The sequence below is a fragment of the Salvelinus sp. IW2-2015 genome, linkage group LG36, assembly GCF_002910315.2.
Source record: "Salvelinus sp. IW2-2015 linkage group LG36, ASM291031v2, whole genome shotgun sequence".
Taxonomy (NCBI): Eukaryota; Metazoa; Chordata; class Actinopteri; order Salmoniformes; family Salmonidae; genus Salvelinus; species Salvelinus sp. IW2-2015.
The window spans coordinates 3678753-3700768 of NC_036875.1; the positions used below are offsets into that span (position 1 = coordinate 3678753).

General features: G+C 41.3%; 1 protein-coding gene across 1 annotated transcript in view; it reads left to right on the plus strand.

Annotated features, from left to right (window-relative positions):
- The window catches only part of nalcn (sodium leak channel, non-selective), a 277249-nt gene that overhangs the window by 163820 nt on the left and 91413 nt on the right, over positions 1-22016 (plus strand). The window contains exons 16-17 of the mRNA XM_070437767.1: positions 2697-2834; positions 6542-6616. Of these exons, the coding sequence (XP_070293868.1) occupies positions 2697-2834; positions 6542-6616 (213 nt within the window). The remainder of the gene's footprint in view (positions 1-2696; positions 2835-6541; positions 6617-22016) is intronic.

Below are 22016 nucleotides of genomic sequence, written 5' to 3' on the forward strand. Positions count from 1 at the left end.
CACACACACACACACACACACTAGTGATGCACACGTTAATTCATAACCCACATTCCCCGTGGTTATATCTGTAAGGCGGGCAGGTTTAGGGTCATGAAATATTGTGTGGATGAAGGGTGGGGGATGGGTTGAATAAAGAGAAAAAATGCATTAAATTCTTATGCAGTTCATATCTATAGGCTACATTGAGGCTTTTTTTCTTAATTTTTACCTGGCTTTGGTTTGTAGTGTAAGCATAAGCTTTAGGGCCTAACTGTAGCATGCCTCATACACAGCAATTGCCAAATGCTTTTGGGAACTTGGGCAGATAAAGTTAACGTGTATCCACTGAGGCAAAATGGACAATGCCGGAGTTTAATTTAATAAGAGAAAAACTGCTAAATGGAGAGTTGAAAATAAGGACAAGGGAGGGCCAGAACAGTAAGATTTGGTGAAAGGGATGATACACTACATGACCAAAAGTATGTGGACACCTGCTCGTCAAACATCTAATTCCAAAATCATCGGTACTAATATGGACTTGGTCCCCCCTTCGCTGCTATTACAGCCTCCACTCTTCTGGGAAGGCTTTCCACTAGATGTTGGAACATTGCCGCAGGGACTTGCTTCCATTCAGCCACAAGAGCATTAGTGAGGTCGGGCACTGATGTTGGACAATTAGGCCTGGCTCACAGTCGTCATTCCAATTCATCCCAAAGGTGTTGGATAGGGTTGAGGTCAGGGCTCTTAGCAGGCCAGTCAAGTTCTTCCACACCGATCTCGACAAACAATTTCTGTTGGATCTCGCTTTGTTTCATGCTGAAACAGGAAAGGGCCTTCCCCAAACTGTTGCCACAAAGTTGTATGCACAGAATCCTCTAGCATGTCATTGTATGCTGTAGCGTTAAGATTTCCCTTCACTGGAACTAAGGGGCTTAGCCCGAACCATGAAAAACAGCCGCAGAACATTTTTCCTCCTCCACCAAACTTTAAAGTTGGCACTATGCGTTGGGGCAGGTAGCGTTCTCTTGGCATCCGCCAAACCCAGATTTGTCCGTCGGATTTCCAGATGGTGAAGGGTGATTCATTCAACGTGTTTCCACTGCTACAGAGTCCAATGGTGTGGCGAGCTTTACACCACTCCAGCCTACGCTTGGCATTGCGCATGGTGATCTTAGGCTTGTGTGCGTCTGCTCGGCCATGGAAACCCATTTCATGAAGCTCCCGACAAACAGTTCTTGTGCTGACGTTGCTTCCGGAGGCAGTTTGGAACTCGGTAGTGAGTATTGCAACAAAGGACAGTTTTTTCACGCTTCAGTGCTCGGCGGTCACGTTCTGTGTGCTTATGTGGCCTACCGTTTCACGGCTGAGCCGTTGTTTCTCCTAGACGTTTCCACTTCACAATAACAGCACTTACAGTTTTCCGGGGAAGCTCTAGCAGGGCAAAAAATTTGACGAACTGGCTTGATGGAAAAGTGGCATCCTATGACAGCGCCATATTGAAAGTCACTGAGGTCTTCAGTAAGGCCATTCTTCTGCCAATGTTTGTCTACGGCGATTGCATGACTGTGTGCTCGATTTTATACACCTGTCAGCAAGGTGTGGCTGAAATAGCCGAACTCACTAAGTTGAAGTGATGTCCACATATTTTTGTATATATAGTGTAGCATCAGCTTTGCTATGAGTGATGATTGTGAGGCGCTATAAAAATTGGACAGTCACAAGACGGGGACTTCAAAATTGTACGTCAAAGGAGCTGTAGGCCTACTGTTCAGATGAGTTAAATGGATAGTAGCTGAACTGAAATCTGGACACTGACTGTAGGTCTGTAACCTCTCACATACCCTAATATATAATATTAACTCCTGCAGAATTAAGCAGCATCTTGAGAATGAATGCGTGGTTAGGGACCGTCTGTAAAGGAGCTTTCTTTATCAGCATCGTAAAACTGTCATCTGGACATTTTGCACGGAAAATCCCCAAAAATTTTTTGGAGTTAGCCTATGCATTTTCCCTAAATGTATTTTCTTTGCGAGAGAAGCATATATGAAAGAGAAAAGAAACTTTACCGAAGCATTCATTTTATTGAAGCATTCATTCCAGGGCAACAAGTAATGACAGAAGAGAAGCTGCATGTACAGTATAAGTTGTCTAACAATTTGCCTACCAAAATGTCAGATATTGTAACCAGAAACATAGGCTTATCAAAAAAAAAAAAGCCTGTCAAGAAATTGCTCTTCCATCGCTGGCTGTACAGCGCATTTTCTTTATTTGAGGGTTAGGGTCGGGTGCGGGACTCACATTTTCACTTCATCCCTCACACACACACACACACACACACCACACACACCACACACACCACACACACACACACACACACACACACACACACACACACACACACACACACACACACACACACAGAGCTTAGTGATTCATGCCCCAGCTACTCTCCATCTGCCATGACTCATTCTATAGCAGAAGTGTGTGTATCAGGCGTGTGACATATCCATGTATCTGTCTGTCCCTGTTGCAGAAGCATGTTAAAAATGTCAATGATCTATCTCATCTCCATCTTTGCCTCTTCTTCAGGCCTCAATGTCCAGAAGCAATCTCTCTCTCTCTCTCGCTCTCCTACTGTTATCCATTGTATTATACTGTAGGGTGATGGACTGTAATGGAATATCCCTACCCCCTTCTATCCCTCCCTCCCGCAGGCATTCATGTCTATGTTCCAGATCTTAACCCAGGAGGGTTGGGTGGACGTGATGGACCAAACTCTTGTGGCCGTTGGTCAAATGTGGGCTCCCGTAGTGGCTATCTACTTCATCCTATACCATCTGTTCGCTACTCTGGTAAGGGCTCTGTCTGCACAGTGTTGTAGATCCTGATACATTCCATTTAGCAGACACTTTTATTCAGTCACCTACAGTCAGTGCATACCCATAGAATGATTAGAACGAATAGATTGAATTCTATGGCGCATGTTTTTGTGTATCTGATCCCTGTGGGAATTACACCCACAACCTATTGACCATTTTGAATTTGTATTGTCCTCACGGCACCATTGTAAATGAGACCCTGGTCTCTATGGGTTGTTACCTGACGAAGGCTATTGTAATGCTCTACAGTATATGTGGGTGGAGGAAGGAAGGAAGGATGGAAGCACAAGAGCAGAATACCATTGTGCTGGCTCGCTTTCTTTTAACGAAAGGCTCTTCACAACCTCACAGTGGATAAGTCTGACCTTATTCAATGTATTGATCAGGCCTCGTGTCTACTACTACCTTGTAACCTCGTAGTGGAATATTCTATCACACCTTTGCTACCGCGGGTCGAAAGATTTCTACACCAGCTCACAATCTCATGGTGTCATATAGTATGTCGAGAGACGTTGTTTGAATATATGAAACATTGATCTGACGAAGGAGTACGTCTCTGTGTAATCAATGTAACCTATGTTATTCTACGGTGTAGGACAGGCCAGTTACTTCTCCGTCAAATGAAGGTGCTGTGTCCGGTCGCACACTCACATGGTTACACAAAGTGTGTATTCAAACCTAGCAACAGCCATTTGTGTATTCACATGTATTTTGAAGTATATCTATTTTTTCATTTGAATTTGAATATTTTCAAACAATATTAGCTTAGTGTTTGAATCAGATGCATTTTTTTATTGAGCTCCATTTTCAAATCCAATCAAAAGGAGTAATAGCCAAAGGCTATGAGACACAAGGACAGATTGCATGTGTACTACATTTTTATTCAATCAATCTGATGATAATGACAAAGAATGATAATGTTAATACATTTAGGAAATGCAACCACATGCAAGGAAATGGTGCTCGCCCACCATGGCTACGTGTAACGTTTGTGGAGATGGGTTGATGTTAGTTGAGTTGAGTCCCTATCCTCATCAAACCCTCTGTCTTTTCTGATTGGTTCCCTGAGACTGAGAACCTCCTGGTGCAAAGAGCTGATTCCTGTGTCCTCTTCCGGGCGACCCTTGTCACACTGTCACTGTCCTCATCTGACCTGATAAAAATACAATAACAATACGTTTCATTTTAAAGTCAACCAAGGACACTGCAGCCTACATACGAAAAAACATGTAAGCACAAAAGCAAACATTAAATACTAGATTAAAAACGGAGCCAAATATGGAATACCTCTTCAGTTTCATCCAGAATGTGCAACTACAAGGATCAAGCTTCCTCATTCACTTACAGGGGACCCATGTTGGCATGATAGGGGCAAGGAAACTCTCTCTTCCTCTTGGAGGGCACTCCCTCTGACTGAAAGCCTCCTGGGCAATTAGAAGTGAATGATTCTGTGGCTCTTTTTTGGGAGACGCTTGGCCTCAGAGGTGTCCTCCTCTGATCTCCCTCTTGAAGGGTCAGCTCTCTGGCTTGGTGCTCTCTGGTTGAGTTCCTGCTGTTGCTGAATCCATGCTCCTGAACCAGGACATTTCCTGGTTCCTCTGGTGATCTTGAAGCTGGAGCTCTGGTAGTTCTCATGGTGCTCGCCCACCATGGCCTCAATGACCTCCAGGAGCGTGGTCACTGCGTTTTACCTCAGCCTGGGTCAGGGTATCATTCCTGGTCACTGCACAGCACCTCATTGGCCAGATGGACCAGAAGAGGATGGCTGGGAGGGTGTGGGCTCAATGAAGAGGGTAAGGCCCACCTCTCTGGACTCTTCAGATTGGTCTTCGGACTCAGGCTCAGAGCCAGATACATAGCCATATTTGCAGTCTAAGTAAGAGTTAGTATGGCTCATCCTTATCCGACTGAGAGTCTGAGTTGGACTTGTAGCCAAAGTCATTATGACATTTTAGATATCCAAAATACTTTAAGGTGTCTCAAAACAACATGTCTTCTCAGAAGGTGTGGTTGTTTTTGAGGAGAATCTCGAATTTGTCTCTATAATGTTGCAAATATAGAACGCATTGATGATTTCCATAGAATTAAGAATTAGAACCTCTATGCTGATTTCCTTGTGATGCAGTTGGTCCATTCAGGCTATGTCATAACGGTGGTAAGGGAGATATGGAGATTCACCTTGATGTTCAAGTTCCAACAAAACCATGTTCCTGTGAGGGGACATTCAACCAAAAACAGGACATTTTAAAACATTTACAAAACAAAACTTCAAATAGCACTACTCACACCGGTACCAATAATACAGATTTTTTTTCAATCGACATCGCCCTCTATTTTAAATATGCATTGTGATATTCTTCTCAGAAGAATAAGAAAGACATGGGTTCGAATACATTTGCTTGCGTTGTGAATTTGATTGCATTGAATTCATCCTTGCTTGGAGTGCCGGATCGGCAGGGTTTTGCAGTTTTCAGACTTTTCTATTGGTTCATGTAGCTAGGCAAGCTCTTTACATTTCAAAATGATAACATTCATATAGATTGATGTGTGTTTGAAGAGTGGAATGTTAGTTTGGAGTATGTGGTTGTAGAATGTTGATACACTTTACCCTCATAGACAAAAAGTTAGTAATATATAATATACGCAATTTAGGAGACGCTTTTATCCAAAGCAACTTAGTCATGCGTGCATATATTTTGGTATGGAATCATAACCATCACCCATGGTCAACCATGTTCTACCAAATGAGCCACAAAGTAAAAGGCTTGGGAACAGCATAACTCTTTCTGTAGTAGTAGCATGAGCAACTCTTTAATGAGTCCTTGTCTGTGGATGATTGACATAAAATACAATATGACATGTTGAGATATGGTTCAAATTAAAACTGCCTTGTTGGTTAAGGGCTTGTAAGGAAGCATTTCACTGTAAGGTCTCGACACCTGTTGTATTCGGTATGTGACAAATACAATTTAATTTGAGTTGAAATTATGTAACCTTGTCCAAACAAATTGCCTCTCCCAATGGCATTTGTATAATCAGTCAGTCAATCTGTTTTCAGATCAGAAAATGTTAACTCCAATTGTCAATTATGGCTGTAGTTTTGACTTCATCAAACCATGAAAGCACCTACAGTGCATTTCAATAAATGGACACTGTGATGTGTCGAACGGGTGGACAAAATGATCCACAACCACCCTGTATGACTCCAATCAGCAGCTGTGTTGATTGCAGACCTGGGTTCATAGGATTTACATTTTTGGGACTGTTCCGTTGGTTTCATTTAGCTAGGTAAGCTTAATCAAGTGCAACTAAAGTATGGTAAAACAAAATACTGTTTGAACCCAGATGGGGTTGATTGTGACACTCTGCTTTTGACTGCTAATCAGAGTTGACATTTGAACATTGGGCCTGTGATAGTGGAAGATATGAGATAACAAACCACGGACTGCTTCGGGGGTGACTCAGACACAGCCAGACACAGAAGATGTTTTGAGGACAGAACACAGCACTAATACGAAAAGGAGCTTATTTCATTTTCAGAAAAAGCCTCTGGCGATGCCATGACACTAACCTCTAAAAAAAAAACAGCAGTAGTTCGGTGGTTAGTTTTCAGCATCTAGGAACATTCGATATCATTTGAAAATAAGTATTCTCATAAATCCCTTGTGGTTGTGTTGCAGATTCTGCTCAGTCTTTTCGTGGCCGTCATCCTTGACAATCTAGAGTTGGATGAAGACTTGAAGAAACTCAAACAAGTAAGTTCTGGTTTTCCTTTTAGTTTATTGACCTGTTGTTCAGACTTTTCCCAGAGCAGCCTTCGATTTATTCGACTTGAAACATGGCCAGTGTCATTATATTTAATTGAATCTGGTATTTCAATATCAAACATTTTCATGCCGAAGAAGAAGTGACACTGGATTCTAGAGTCAAGCTGAATCTATACGGTTGCCAGACAGAATCCATACAGAGTATTTCCAATTAATTTAGTATTGACACCTGCACATTCCTAATATTGTTAATCAATGGTGCTCAAGCCTTGATCCTTGAATCCTTAGTGTCCATCCGGAAACTAAAGCTGGTCTACAGTCCTCCCACTCTCAACATTCCCTACATATGGATTGCCTTTGACTTTATGACCTCTTGGAATGGCCCCTGTGTGGTTTAAGCTCCAGTAACCACCGTTGGTCAACATAAGTGTGGGTTCTATTAAGGGTTGACCCACAAACAAGTTCCATTAATCTGGACTGACCACAGCACTGTACATAACCAGACCTGCTGGACACGGGCCAAAACAGAAGAGCAACAGACAAGAGTATTATTATCTTTCGTTTTTAACTTTTGCGGTTGTGATTTCCTGTCTGTCTCCTGTGTTTAGTATCACATGACATCACCACAAAGGATATAGTGGAGCGTGAACATACGCCAATGATGTGTATACACCTTTCGGTGTGTGCTCACTTTTTTTTTTACCACTACATCACATTACATAATTGACATTCTCAGATTGGAGGGGAGTTCCCTTCTAGCTAAAATATCAATATGTCACATGGTACATCGCATCGTCATTGTTTCATTACTTTGATTGTTGCTGCATGATAATAATGACCACCATGCCAGGGTTCCACAGTGACTTATAGCATCTACGGTGGAATATACTGAGATGGAATAGCCTCAGATATTGTCAGAATACGGGCATGGTTACCAACTGATCTCTCATTTCTCACCTTTGTGTGGCTGTTGTGTTCCATCATGACTCGTTGTGCAATTAGCGTGAACAAGCAGTGCTGGTGACACACACACACACATGCTGACAAACACACACAGGGGGACAGGGACACTCATCAGAGCTCGGTTGGTGAACTTTAACGAGGCGTCTCCAGCATCATGTGCAAATGCAGTGCTCCACCAGACGAGTATTCACGGAAAGGACTTTTCAACGTGGTTCGATTTAGCGACAAGAGCATTAGTGAGGTCGGGCACTGATGTTGGGCGATTAGGCCTGGCTTGCAGTCGGCGTTCCAATTCATCCCAAAGGTGTTCGATGGGGTTGAGGTAAGGGATCTGTGACGGCCAGTAAATGTCTTGCACACCTATCTCGACAAACCATTTCTATATGGACCTTGCTTTGTGCACGGGTGCATTGTCATGCTGAAACAGGAAAGGTACTTCCCCAAACTGTTACCACAAAGTTGGAAGCACCAAATCCTCTAGAATGTCATTGTACGCTGTAGCGTTAAGGTTTCCCTTCACTGGAACTAAGGGCCTAGCCCGATCCATGAAAAACAGCTGCAGCCATTATTCCTCCTCCTCCTCCGCCAAACCAGATGTGTCCGTCGGACTGCCAGATGGTGAAGCGTTATTCATCACTCCAAAGAACACGTTTCCTCTGCTCCAGAGTCCAATGGCGGCGAGCTTTACACCACTCCAGCCGACGCTTGCCATTGCGCGTGGGGATCTTAGGCTTGTGTGCAGCTGCTTGGCCATGAAGCCCATTTCATGAAGGTCCTGACGAACAGTTCTTGTGCTGACGTTGCTTCCAGAGGCCATTTAGAACGCGGTAGTGAGTGTTGCAACCCAGGACAGACAATTGTTACGTGCTATGCACTCGGCGGTCCCGTTCTGTAAGCTTGTGTGGCCTACCACTTCGTGGCTGACCCGTTCTTGCTCCTAGACTGTGGTCCCGTGTGGCTCAGTTGGTAGAGCATGGCGCTTGCAACGCCAGGGTTGTGGGTTCATTCCCCACGGGGGGACCAGGATGAATATGGATGAATATGTATGAACTTTCCAATTTGTAAGTCGCTCTGGATAAGAGCGTCTGCTAAATGACTTAAATGTAATGTAAATGTAGACGATTCCACTTCACAATAACAGCACTTACTGTTGACCGGGGCAGCTCTTGCAGGGCAGATTTGATGGTGCTACGTTGAAAGTGACTGAGCTCTTCAGTAAGGCCATTCTACTGCCAATGTTTGTCTATTGCGATTGCATAGCTGTGTGCTCAATTTTGGACACCTGTCAGCAACGGATGTGGCTTAAATAGCCGAATCCACAAATTGTAAGGGGTGTCCTCATACTTTTGTGTATACAGTGCATTTGGAAAGTATTCAGACCCCTTCCCTTTTTCCACATATTGTTACGTTACAGCCTTATTCTAAAAGGGATTATATAAATTGTTTCCCTCATCAATCTACACACAATACCCCATAATGACAAAGCGAAAACAGGTTGTAATGTATTAAAAGCAAAAAACAGATATACCTTATTTACTTAAGTATTCACACCCTTTGCTATGAGACTCAAAATTGAGCTCCGGTGCATCCTATTTCCATTGATAATCCTTGAGATGTTTCTACAACTTCAAATCAAATTGTATTTGTCACATACACATGGTTAGCATATGTTAATGCGAGTGTGGCGAAATGCTTGTGCTTCTAGTTCCGACAATGCAGTAGTAACCAACGAGTAATCTAACCTAACAATTCCACAACTACTACCTTATACACACAAGTGTAAAGGGATAAAGAATATGTACATACAGATATATGAAAGAGTGATGGTACAGAACGGCATAGGCAAGATGCAGTAGATGGTATCGAGTACAGTATATACATATGAGATGAGTAATGTAGGGTATGTAAACATAAAAGTGGCATAGTTTAAAGTGGCTAGTGATACATGTATTACATAAAGATGGCAAGATGGAGTAGATGGTATAGAGTACAGTATATACTTTTCGAACGCACTGTATAGTGTATTTGTGCATCTAACTTTCACACTCATCATTATTCACGATTCATTCATGATTATCCGTAACCATTGTAGCATCCACATTAATGTAAAAGTGTTTTAGAAACATGTACACACAGAAGTGAATTTGTCCGAATACTTTGGGTCCCCTAAAATGGAAAGACTATTAACAAAAAGTCCTGTAATTTCTAAACAGTTCACCTGATATGGATGAAAAACCTCACATTAAAGCTGACAGTCTGCACTTTAACCTCACAGAGCTAATATATCAAATCATTTGTTACTGTCCTAATACTTTTGTTGCTCACTGTATATTTCATGTATATGATCAGTGTTTTTGGTGGAGAGCGGCATTTGAATGGTTGAATGTGATGTAATGTGTATTCTTTTCCGCCGTGATGCTCTCACATCTCAACCAGAAATGTTTCCGATAGACTTTTGGGTATTTCCTTCAACCAATGTCAATCAAATGATTGACCGATCGATCAAACCAATCAATCAAACCAACTATGATTTAAGTGTATATTTTTTTTGTGAGAACTGAATACCTTTTTTTAACTGAAAAGCCAGTCAAAACTGACAAGCCATATATCAATGATACTTTCCTGGGGAACCTTGACACACAGAGCTCATGCATGCATGATCTTCCCTGGGACATTGTTAATCCTTTCCTTTTCACAGTCTGCCGCGCCCGTAGACAATTGCCATGCTCAAATTAATTGGAAATAATGGAAAAACAAATTGAAGGTGAATAATCTATTCAAAATGTGTATTCATGCAAATCTTTGAACTCAGTATAGGTATTACAGTTTTTGGATCCAAACTGCCTCTGCAGATATTAGAAAGTGGCAATCACAGGCAGCTTTTGATCTAAACAGAAGGTCGAAACAGTGATGGAAAATCTTGTAGTTCACAGTTCACATTGTTCATAATGTCATATTGTCATTGGCGTTTCCCTGTGTGTGTGTGTGTGTGTGTGTTTGTGCCATTTTCCCTTGTGTGTGTGTGTTGTGTGTGTGTGTGTGTGTGTGTGTGTGTGTGTGTGTGTGTGTGTGTGTGTGTGTGGATTTCCCTGTGTGTGTGTGTGCATTTCCCAGTGTGTGTGTGGCATTTCCCTGTGTGTGTGTGCATTTCCCAGTGTGTGTGTGTGCATTTCCCAGTGTGCGTGTGTGCATTTCCCTGTGTGTGTGTGCATTTCCCAGTGTGTGTGTGTGCATTTCCCATGTGGCGTGTGTGCATTTCCCTGTGTGTGTGTGTGCATTTCCCTGTGTGGTGTGTGTGTGCATTTCCCATTGTGTGTGTGTGTGCATTTCCCAGTGTGCGTGTGTGCATTTCCCTGTGTGGTGTGTGCATTTCCCTGTGTGTGGTGTGTATTTTCCCAGTGTGTGTGCATTCCCTGTGTGTGTGTGTGCATTTCCCTGTGTGTGTGTGTGTGTGTGTGTGTATTTCCCAGTGTGTGTGTGTGTGTGTGTTTCTCAGAAATGTTAACAGCAAAACCATTCAAACATGCCAATTACCTCCGCTGGAGGCGATTGTATTTCAATTCCATCTATAAAAGCTGCGTGTGTACGACATGCGTGTGTACAGTTGGTTGTGTGAGCGTGGAAATGTATAATTTGTTCATGTGGTACTGAGTTCATGTTAACAACGGTAGATTGAGAACAAAATTAAATTGACATTTCCATACAAGAGCCTTGATACATTGCTCAGTAAGGACTCATGTATATGTCTCTCTTTGAAATATACCTGTCCTTAGCTATCTCTTTATGATTTGATGTAGTTGGAAACATAGTGAGTTAAGACATGATACTTAAATGATTCAAGCAAGTCCTGATACGCAAATTATTTAAGCGAGTCATGATACACTATATATACACAAGAATATGGACACACCTTCAAATTATTAGATTAGTCTATTTCATCCCGTTGCTGACAATATAAAACCGAGCACACAGCCATGCAAACTACATAACCAAACATTGGCAGTAGAATGGCCTTACTGAAGAGCTGTGACTTTCAACGTGGCACCGTCATAGGATGCCACCTTTCTAACAAGTCAGGTTGTCAAGACGTCTTCCCTGCTAGAGCTGCGCCAGTCCACTGTACGTGCTGTTATTATCAAGTGGAAATGTCTATGAGCAACAACGGCTCAGCTGTGAAGTGGTAGGTCACAGAGCGGGACTGCCGAGTTCTAAAGCAGGTGCACACAAGCCTAAGATTACCGTCACACGTCTGCTGGAGTGGTGTAACGCTCGCTGCTACGCAAATGCATAGTGCCAACTGTAAAGTTTGGTTGAGGAGGAATAATGGTCTGGTGCTGTTTTTCATGGTTCGGGCTAGGCCCCTTAGTTCCAATGAAGGGAAACGCGACAGCATACAATGACATTCCAGACGATTCTGTGCTTCCAACTTTGTGGTAACAGTTTGGGGAAGGTCCTTTCCTGTTTCAGCATGACAACGCACCCGTGCATAAAGCGAGGTCCATACAGAAATGGTTTGTTCGAGATCAGTGTGGAAGAACTTGACTGACCTGCACAGAGCCTTGACCTCATCCCCATCGAGCACCTTTGGGATGAATTGGAACGCTGACTGTGGGCCTGACCGACCTCACTAATGCTCTTGTGGCTGAAAGGGAAGCAAGTTCCTGCAGCGACGTTCCAACATCTAGTTGAAAGCCTTCCCAGAAGAGTGGAGGCTGTTACGCAGCAAAGGGACCAGGAAAGGGACCAACTCCATTTTAATGCCCATGATTTTGGAATGAGATGTTCGACGAGCAGGTGGCCACATACTTTTGTCCATGTCGTGTATCTTCCTTTACCAAACTGCATATTTTAGAGTGGCCTTTTATTGTCCCCAGCATAAGGTGGACATGTCTAATGATCATGCTGTTTAATCAGCTTATTGATATGCCACACATGTGGTGGATGGATTATCTTGGCAAAGGACAAATGATCACCAACAGGGCTGTAAACAAATTTGTGCACAACATTTGAGAGAGAAAAGCTTTTTGTGCGTATGGAACATTTCTGGGATATTTTATTTCAACTCATGAAACATGGGACCAACACTTTACATGTTGCGGTTATAATTTTGTTCAGTTAAAAAAAAATATATGTAATTATTATTTTACCCCTTTTTCTCCCCAATTCTGTTGTATCCAATTGGTAGTTACAGTCCTCTCTAGAGGTCGACCGATTGTGATTTTTCAACGCCAATCCCGATTATTGGAGGACCAAAAAAGCCATATATATATACAGTTGAAGTCGGAAGTTTACATGCACCTTAGCCAAATACATTTAAACTCAGTTTTTCACAATTCCTGACATTTAATCCAAGTTTAAAAAAAACTGTTTTAGGTCAGTTAGGGTCACCACTTTATTTTAAGAATGTGAAATGTCAGAATAATAGTAAAGAGAAGGATTTATTTCAGCTTTTATTTCTTTCATCACATTCCCAGTGGGTCAGAAGTTTACATACACTCAATTGGTATTTGGTAGCGTTGCCTTTAAATTGTTGAACTTGGGTCAAACGTTTCGGGTGGCCTTCCACAAGTTTCCCACAATAAGTTGGGTGAATTTTTGTTTCATCAGACCAGAGGACATTTCTCCAAAAAGTACGATCTTTGGCCCCATGTGCAGTTGCAAACCGTAGTCTGGCTTTTTTATGGCGGTTTTGGAACAGTGGCTTCTTCCTTGCTGAGCGGCCTTTCAGGTTATGTCGATATAGGACTGGTTTTACTGTGGATATAGATACTTTTGTACCTGTTTCCTCCAGCATCTTCACAAGGTCCTTTGCTGTTGTTCTGGGAGTGATTTGCACTTTTTGCACCAAAGTACGTTCATCTCTAGGAGACAGAACGTGGCTCCTTCCTGAGTGGTATGATGGCTGCGTGGTCCCATGGTGTTTATACTTGCGTACTATTGTTTGTACAGATGAACGTGGTACCTTCAGGCGTTTTGGAAATTGCTCACAAGGATGAACCAGACTTGTGTAGGTTTACAATTTTTTTATGAGGTCTTGGCTGATTTCTTTTGATTTTCCCATGATGTCAAGCAAAGAGGCACTGAGTTTGAAGGTAGGGCTTGAAATACATCCACATGTACACCTCCAATTGACTCAAATTATGTCAATTAGCTTCTAAAGTCATGACGTTATTTTCTGGAATTTTCCAAGCTGTTTAAAGGCACAGTCAACTTAGTGTATGTAAACTTCTGACCTACTGGAATTGTGATACAGTGAATGAAGTGAAATAATCTGCATGTAAACAATTGTTGGAAAAATTACTTGTGTCATGCACAAAGTAGATGTCCTAACCAACTTTCCAAAACTATAGTTTGTTAACAAGAAATGTGTGGAGTAGTTTAAAAACGAGTTTTAATGTCTCCAACCTAAGTGTATATAAACTTCCGACTTCAACTGATATATTCGTAATAATGACAATTACAACAATACTTAATGAACACTTTTATTTTAACTTAATATAATACATAAATAAAATAACTTTAGTTAAAAAATAAATAATGAAACATGTTCAATTTGGTTTAAATAATGCAAAAACACAGTGTTGGAGAAGAAAGTATAAGTGCCATGTAAAAAAGCTAACGTTTAAGTTCCTTGCTCAGAACATGAGAACATATGAAAGTTGGTGGTTCCTTTCAAGATGAGTCTTCAATATTCCCAGTTAAGAAGTTCTTATAGACACTTTAGTATTGCCAGCCTAATCTCGGGAGTTGATAGGCTTGAAGTCATGAACAGCGCTGTGCTTCAAGCATTGCGAAGAGCTGCTGGCAAACGCAGGAAAGTGCTTGTTTGAATGAATGCTTACGAGCCTGCTGCTGCCTACCACCGCTCAGACTGCTCTATCAAATCATAGACTTAGTTATAATATAATAAACACACAGAAATACGAGCCTTAGGTCATTAATATGGTCAAATCCGTAAACTTTATTTACGAAAACACAACGTTCTATTCGTTCAGTGAAATACGGAACCATTCCGTATTATATCGAACGGGTTGCAACCCATCAATCATTCGATGATGAATTAACAGGCACCACATTGATTAAATGCAACGCAGGACAAGCTAGTTAAACTAGTAATATCATCAACCATGTGTAGTTAACAACTTCTTGTCAATAGGGAGCGCTGTTTTCACTTTGGAAAAAATTGTGCCCAAATTAAACTGCCTCGTACTCTATTCTAGATCGTACAATATGCATATTATTATTACTATTGGATAGAAAACGCTCTCAAGTTTCTAAAACGGTTTGAATTATATCTGTGAGTAAAACAGAACTCATTTTGCAGCAAACTTCCATACAGGAAGTGAAAAATCTGAAAACGATGCTCTGTTCCAGGGCCTGCCTATTCAATTGCCTAATATTTATCGATATGCATGCACTTCATACGCCTTCCACTAGATGTCAACAGGCAGTGGAAGGTGGAATGGGGTGTCTAGCTTGATCTGAGGTCGAACAAGAGCCTTTGGAGTGGGAGGTCAGGAATTTCCTTTGTCTACCAAGGCGCGAGGCGGAGCTCGACATTGGCTTCTGAAAAGCGTTCGGTATACACGGCTAATATCTCCGGCTCTGTTTTTATTTGATACATATTAGAAAAACATCATAAAGTAGGTTTTTTCAACCGAGTTTCATCAGTTTATTCAACGTTTATTGGGACTTTTGGAGTTTTCCATTCTTTGCGTCGAGAGAAACTGGGAACGTCATCAACATTGGCTAGCATTGTGGCACGAATTCGACAGGAGAAAAGGACATTCTAAAACCAAACAACGATTTATCCTCGACCYWGGACYCCTTGTACAAGATTCTGATGGAAKCTCAACAAAAGTAAGAACAATTTATGATGTTATTTCGTATTTCTGTGGAAAATGTTATTCCTATTCTCTGCCGTTTTGGCGGGCGCTGTCTTGCAATAACGCAAGCTGTTTGTTATGGGAAAGTTATTTTAAAAAATCTAACACGGCGGTTGCATTAAGACCCAGTGTATCTTTCATTTGCCATACAACAAGTATTTTTATGTAAAATTTATGATGAGTTCTTTGGTCAGATTAGGTGAGTGTCCAAAATAGCTCCGTACATTCTGGTGAATCGATGCTACATATTCACAATGTATAACCACGGTTTGCAGCTCTAAATATGCACATTTTCGAACAAAACATAAGTGTATTGTATAACCTGATGTTATAAGACTGTCATCTGATGAAGTTGGTCAAGGTTAGTGATTCATTTTACATCTTTTGCTGGTTTTTGCGAATGCTATCTATGCGGTGAATAAATGCGTTTGTGTGTTTGGCTATTGTGGTAAGCTAATATAATGCTATATTGTGTTTTCGCTGTAAAACACTTAAAAAATCTGAAATATTGGCTGGATTCACAAGATGTTTATCTTTCATTTGCTGTACACCATGTATTTTTCATAAATGTTTTATGATGAGTATTTAGGTATTTCACGTTGCTCTCTGTAATTATTCTGGCTGCTTTGGTGATATTTTTGATGGTAGCTGCAAGGTAAAACTATGATTTATACCTCAAATATGTACATTTTTGAACAAAACATAAATTTATTGTATAACATGTTATAAGACTGTCATCTGATGAAGTTGTTTCTTGGTTAGTGACTAATTATATCTCTATTTGGTCGGTTTTGTGATAGCTACCTATGCGGTACAAACATGGTGAAAATATGCGGTTGAGTCTTTGGCTATTGTGGTTAGCTAATAGAAATACATATTGTGTTTTCGCTGTAAAACATTTTAAAAATCGGAAATGATGGCTGGATTCACAAGATGTTTATCTTTCATTTGCTGTATTGGACTTGTGATTTCATGATATTTATATGCTATTATTTACTTGTGGCGCTATGCTAGGCTATGCTAGTCAGCTTTTACTGATGAGGATGCTCTCGGATCCGGGATGGGTGTTAAGTAGAGGTTAACTAGTGATTATGTTATGATTGATTGTTTTTTTATAAGATAAGTTTAATGCTAGCTAGAAACTTACCTTGGCTCCTTGCTGCACTCGCGTAACAGGTGGTCAGCCTGCCACGCAGTCTCCTCGTGGATCACAATGTAATCGGCCATAATCGGCGTCCAAAAATGCCGATTACCGATTGTTATGAAAACTTGAAATCCGCCCTAATTAATCGGCCATGTCGATTAGTCGGTCGACCTCTAGTCCTTTCCCATCGTTGCAAGTTGCGGCCTGCTGCGACAGAGCCTGGACTCGAACCAGGTTCTCTAGTGGCACAGCTAGCACTGCGATACGGTGCCTTAGACCACTTCTCCACTCGGGAGACCACTTCGCCATTTTGTTCAGTTTAAATAAAAAGGATGTACCATAGGCCTACATATATATTTTTTTGTTTGCTAAATGTATTCTTCTTACATGTACTACTAAAGTTAAAAAGCATTGGATTGGTGTAAACATGGGTGAGAGAGAGTTTCGTTCCACCATATTTTTGGGACTAGTCTCGGAGTTATTCCTTTTCAATACAAGTCACATTGAGATTGACTATCATTTATATTTAACCTAACCTAACCTATGACCTGACCCGCCACCGTATGTATTACTGCCCCAGCACCAAGAAGTGACATCCCAAAAAAAACTATACAACACGAATGTGACCGGCTTGATTCAGTCTTATGTAGCAACATTTTAAATGGTGTTTTTAACGTTGGATAAAAGTAAAGAGTCGGAGCTAGAAAATGGTATGTCATACACTACAGGTGGGGAACTATGGGAATGTAATTCTGCTTTGAAAGTTGATAAACTTAAAACCTAACTTTTGAGAATATGGACCTTGAATGTTTTGGTTAACCTACTGGAGAGCTCTTCTTTGCCTACACCCATTCAGCATTGTTTACATCCTCTTAAGCCTTAGCCCCACCCATCTCTTTAAGGATTCACATGTGAGGCCATGTACTATCAAATAAAGATTTCAAGACTAAAGGCTATTGGCCGTAGTCACAGTGACATCATGAACATTCTATTGTCGTCCGACATCAAACTTGTGGTTATGAAAAAGTATAAACACAAAAACTACAGGCTGCATGACATCAAATAACTAGTGTATTTTAACACCATTAAACGCACTCATTTAAAAATGAATTTAGTATATGTCAATGCAGGAAACTAGGCAACTAAAAGCAAATTTCTAAACAATGTTTACTTTGTTTCTAGCGAGAGAGAAAAGAGTCAACCCAAGAATTAAACCCTGTGGCACCCCCATAGAGACTGCCAGAGGTCCGGACAACAGGCCCTCTGATTTGACACACTGTTTATTAACTTGGCCTTCGATGACCTCAGAAAGGCAGGGTAGAATAGATATAGGTCTGTAACAGTTTGGGTCTCTGCCTTTGAAGAGCGGGATGACCGCGGCAGCTTTCCAATCTTTGGGGATCTCAGACGATACGAGAGGTTGAACAGGCTAGTAATAGGGGTTGTAACAATTGCGGCGAATAATTTTAGAAAGAGAGGGTCCAGATTGTCTTTCCCAGCTGATTTGTAGGGGTCCAGCTATCTGGATTTGGGTGAAGGAGAAATGGGGGAAGCTTGGGCAAGTTGCTGTGGGGGGTGCAGGGCTGTTGACCGGGGTAGGGGTAGCCAGGTGGAAAGCATGGCCAGCCGTAGAAAAATGCTCTTCATCTAGCCGGGAGATGGGCCTAGCACGAGGCTAGTTCCCGGCTAACTGGTGCTTGCTTCGGGACAGAGACGTTAGCCAGGATTAGCCACTCGGATAGCAGCTAGCTAGCTGCGCTGATCCAGGTGAAAAGGTTCAGAGCTTGTGGTAGGAATCCGGAGAAATGGAGACTTGGTGGAGAAAAAGCAGTCCGGTATGCTCTGAATTGAATCGCACTGTGCAGACTGGCAGGAGTTGACCGGGCTAAGGTTAGCTGATGACCGCTAGCAGTGGCTAACTGACTACTAGCTAGTCAAGTTTTCTTGAAACAGTCAAAAATGGATCCAACCCTCCCACGCATGCTTTCTATTCTTAACACTAAAACTGAAACTATGTAAATAAGATAAAAACTCAAACTAAATAAAAACTAGCAAATCAGGTCATGAAATGAATTGAATCTAAACTTGATTTCAAATAGAAATCCCAAAACGAATAGAAATACAAAGAAATTTGCATTGGCTCGCCGGTGATGTCTAACTGGCCCGTTTTAGGTATACATTTTTTGAAGTGGTTTCTCTTGCCCCAAAAACTTATTTTGAGAGCAGATTGAATAGAAAATAAATATTTTAACTGCTAGCCAAGGAATGAGGTTCTGAGGATGGAGAAATAGCTGTGAGTCATACAGAGACTGACGAAACTGGGGTGAGATCCCAAAAGCTCTATATCTTACATGATATTCTGTTTCTCTCAATGACAGACCCAGGCCAGTCGTCGAACAGCAAAGCTCTTCATTTGACACTTTTTGTTCATTCACACACAAAAGATTGACAATAGCTGCTCTCTCGTTGCTTCTCTTTTGTCGAGAGAAATATAGTGCCACTTTATCGACAAAGATTTTGGGGAAACGTCCATGGAAAACTGCAGGGCCAATGCTATCCTTCAAATGCATAAAAATAAAGTTCTACACTCTACATATGTTTCCAACAATTGATTGGGAAAACCCTAACCAATGTTTCGGCAATGCAGTGTGTTCGTTAGTCCGCGCTTTGTTAGCCGGCACCTCTACAAAACGTTCTGGGTGTGTGTCACCTCAATCTTTTAACTATCCTTCAAATACAGGGCAGAGAAGGGACTTCTTGGTCTGGTCAAATGCCTAGAAAGGGTGAGCTATTATGCTTGATGTAATGACGTTCCCTAAGGATTGGCTTATACCACGCACTTCTTCTTGCCATCAACCTACCAGAAATCAGTCAGACACAAGGAAACATTGAGCTAGGCTATTACATAGATACTATTATGGCTATCACATGCTAAATTGACTAATCTGCACATTTGCACTACCATCCTTCCTTACCATCCTTCCTTATCATCCACTTCTGATTGGATACCAGGTGTGTGCAGAGAAAAAATGCAATATGACTTTATGATGTGTTGTTTATGCGATAATGACATCATCAATAAACCACATCGGCTGAAGCATCTGTCATTGTTAGCTGACTACACCACTGGTTTTTATGGGAATGACGTGCATCTGTCAATGCTGACTGCCCATTTGTCTTTATTTGGGATTTCTTCTCAGAAAGCGAGGGATGAAAATGACAGGAAGGTGTGTGGATTAGTTCACAGTGATAGAGCAGATTATTTTTAAACTTTTTTGTTGTCTTTTCTTTTCCTTTCTTTACCTTGCCTGAGACCTGAAGACATGTAGGTTTTAAGATACCTGAAGTAGATAACATGTCTGTCACTTTAGAGAGTGAAAGAGAGAGGAGAGGGAATGAGAAGATGGAGAGAGAGAGAAGGAGAGGGAGGGAGAGAGAGAGGAGGAGAGGGGGAGAATGGACTGTTGCTGGGTGGAACAATTCTCTTCATATTCATTGACTGACAATGTGGATTTAATTTGTCGTCTGCATTCAAGACATCTCAGACACACACACACTGCGGGATCATAAGCAATTAGTGAAGACAGGGTAAACGGAGGTGCAGCTAATGAACACCCAGCCTTTTCTTCCATGCAGATTAGCCTGAGATAACAGGAAGTATTTAATGAGACACGCACTCACACACATCCGTCCACTCTCAGCTCATCAGTACTGATTGGGATAATGCATTTATTGCGTGAAATGAAGTTAGGGGATTTTTTTTTAAATGTAGACAGCCAGATGGAAAGAGAGAGTAAACAGAGTTGAGTAAACATGATAGGAGGAAGCAGGAAGGACAGAGGAGACACCCCCTCAAAGACATCAGAAATAGCCTTTCCAGGTGCTACTGCTCTCAGTGGAGATAACTGTATTTATTAAGATGGCATTAATATGGGAAAACACAAAATGAATCTGCTTGCTGGTATATACCAGGGTTACTGAACGAAAGTCGCTGCAAGTCGCTCAGGACAACTGAGCGACTATTGTCTGTTAAATTACCCTAAAATGTCAAATGTATTTTTTTGTTTTTCGTGATTTGAATTTTTTTCCAATGTTTTCTATTAATTTAATTTCTGTTACCTTCATGGAAATCCCAAATGAATTCCCCTCAATGCTGGTATCTGCTCTCCAAAGTGTTTATTAATGAGACAGACAGGGTTACGACCCTAGCTCGGTCGTCATCGGGATGGGTTTATCCAGCACCAGGAATATTAATTATTAAAATAACCTTCCAGTGAAAATCTATCTTTTAAAAGTTCATATTATCTTCACTAGGGATGCACAATATATCGGTGAACATATCGGAATCGACCGATATTAGCTAAAAATGCCAACACCGGTATTGGCCGATGTCTAGATTAACGCCAATGTTAAAAAACGATTTCAAAGCTCCTGTGCATACCTATATAACTTAGGTACATGACGTATTAACGCCACGTAAAATGTTGCAACACGTGCAACATAGCATTCCTAACCTAGCCCATACCACGTTGGTAATAAAGCATCATTTGTTTGACCGCAACTTACAACCAGCCTGAAAACAATGACAAGTAGAAACTGCAGTAATTTTCATTATTCTTAGCAATGATTTAGGAATCCTTGTGAGTGAGTATTTGGTAGGTTGCCACTTGTTGTTCGCCTATTGAAATTGAACTTCAGTTCATGAAAATAAATAGCTAGCCAGCTACTTAACCCTGTTGCCCAAAGCTAACATTATAAGCAGCCAGCTAGCTTCATCTGGCTAGTGAGGCTCCAACGGACCAGGTTGTGTTGTGAAGCTAGCCACAATAAGGATTAGGCACGATAGTGAAATTTGTGGTTTGCTTTCAAAATAAAAGTATGACATTGCCAGTGATGCAAATTAATACAAATAGTAGGATTATGACATACTTTTATTTTGAAGGCTAACCCCAAAGTCCACTATTGTGGCTACATTCACATCGATGGGTCCGACCACCATTAACCATTAAATTAGGGTAATTTTAGATGATGACACCAAGCTATATAGTTAGCTAGCTAACTATAGCTACTGAAACAGATTATGTTGTGTTATTTAACACGTCAAATAGACCCAAACAGCGTTATATGGAATCCTGGTAGAGAATGAAACGACTGAACAACGAAACAGGACAGCAAGTAAGTGAAAGAAATAGGTTTTGATTATGTTTTACTGGTAAAGGGAATATACGTAAATGCCAACAAAATAACTTTTTGGTCAGTGTGGTGTGTGTGTGTAGCATTTCTTTAACTAGGCATGTCAGTTAAGAACAAATTCTTATTTACAATGACGGCCCGGATGACGCTGGGCCAATTGTGCGCCGCCCTATGGGACTCCCAATTACGGACGATGTGATAC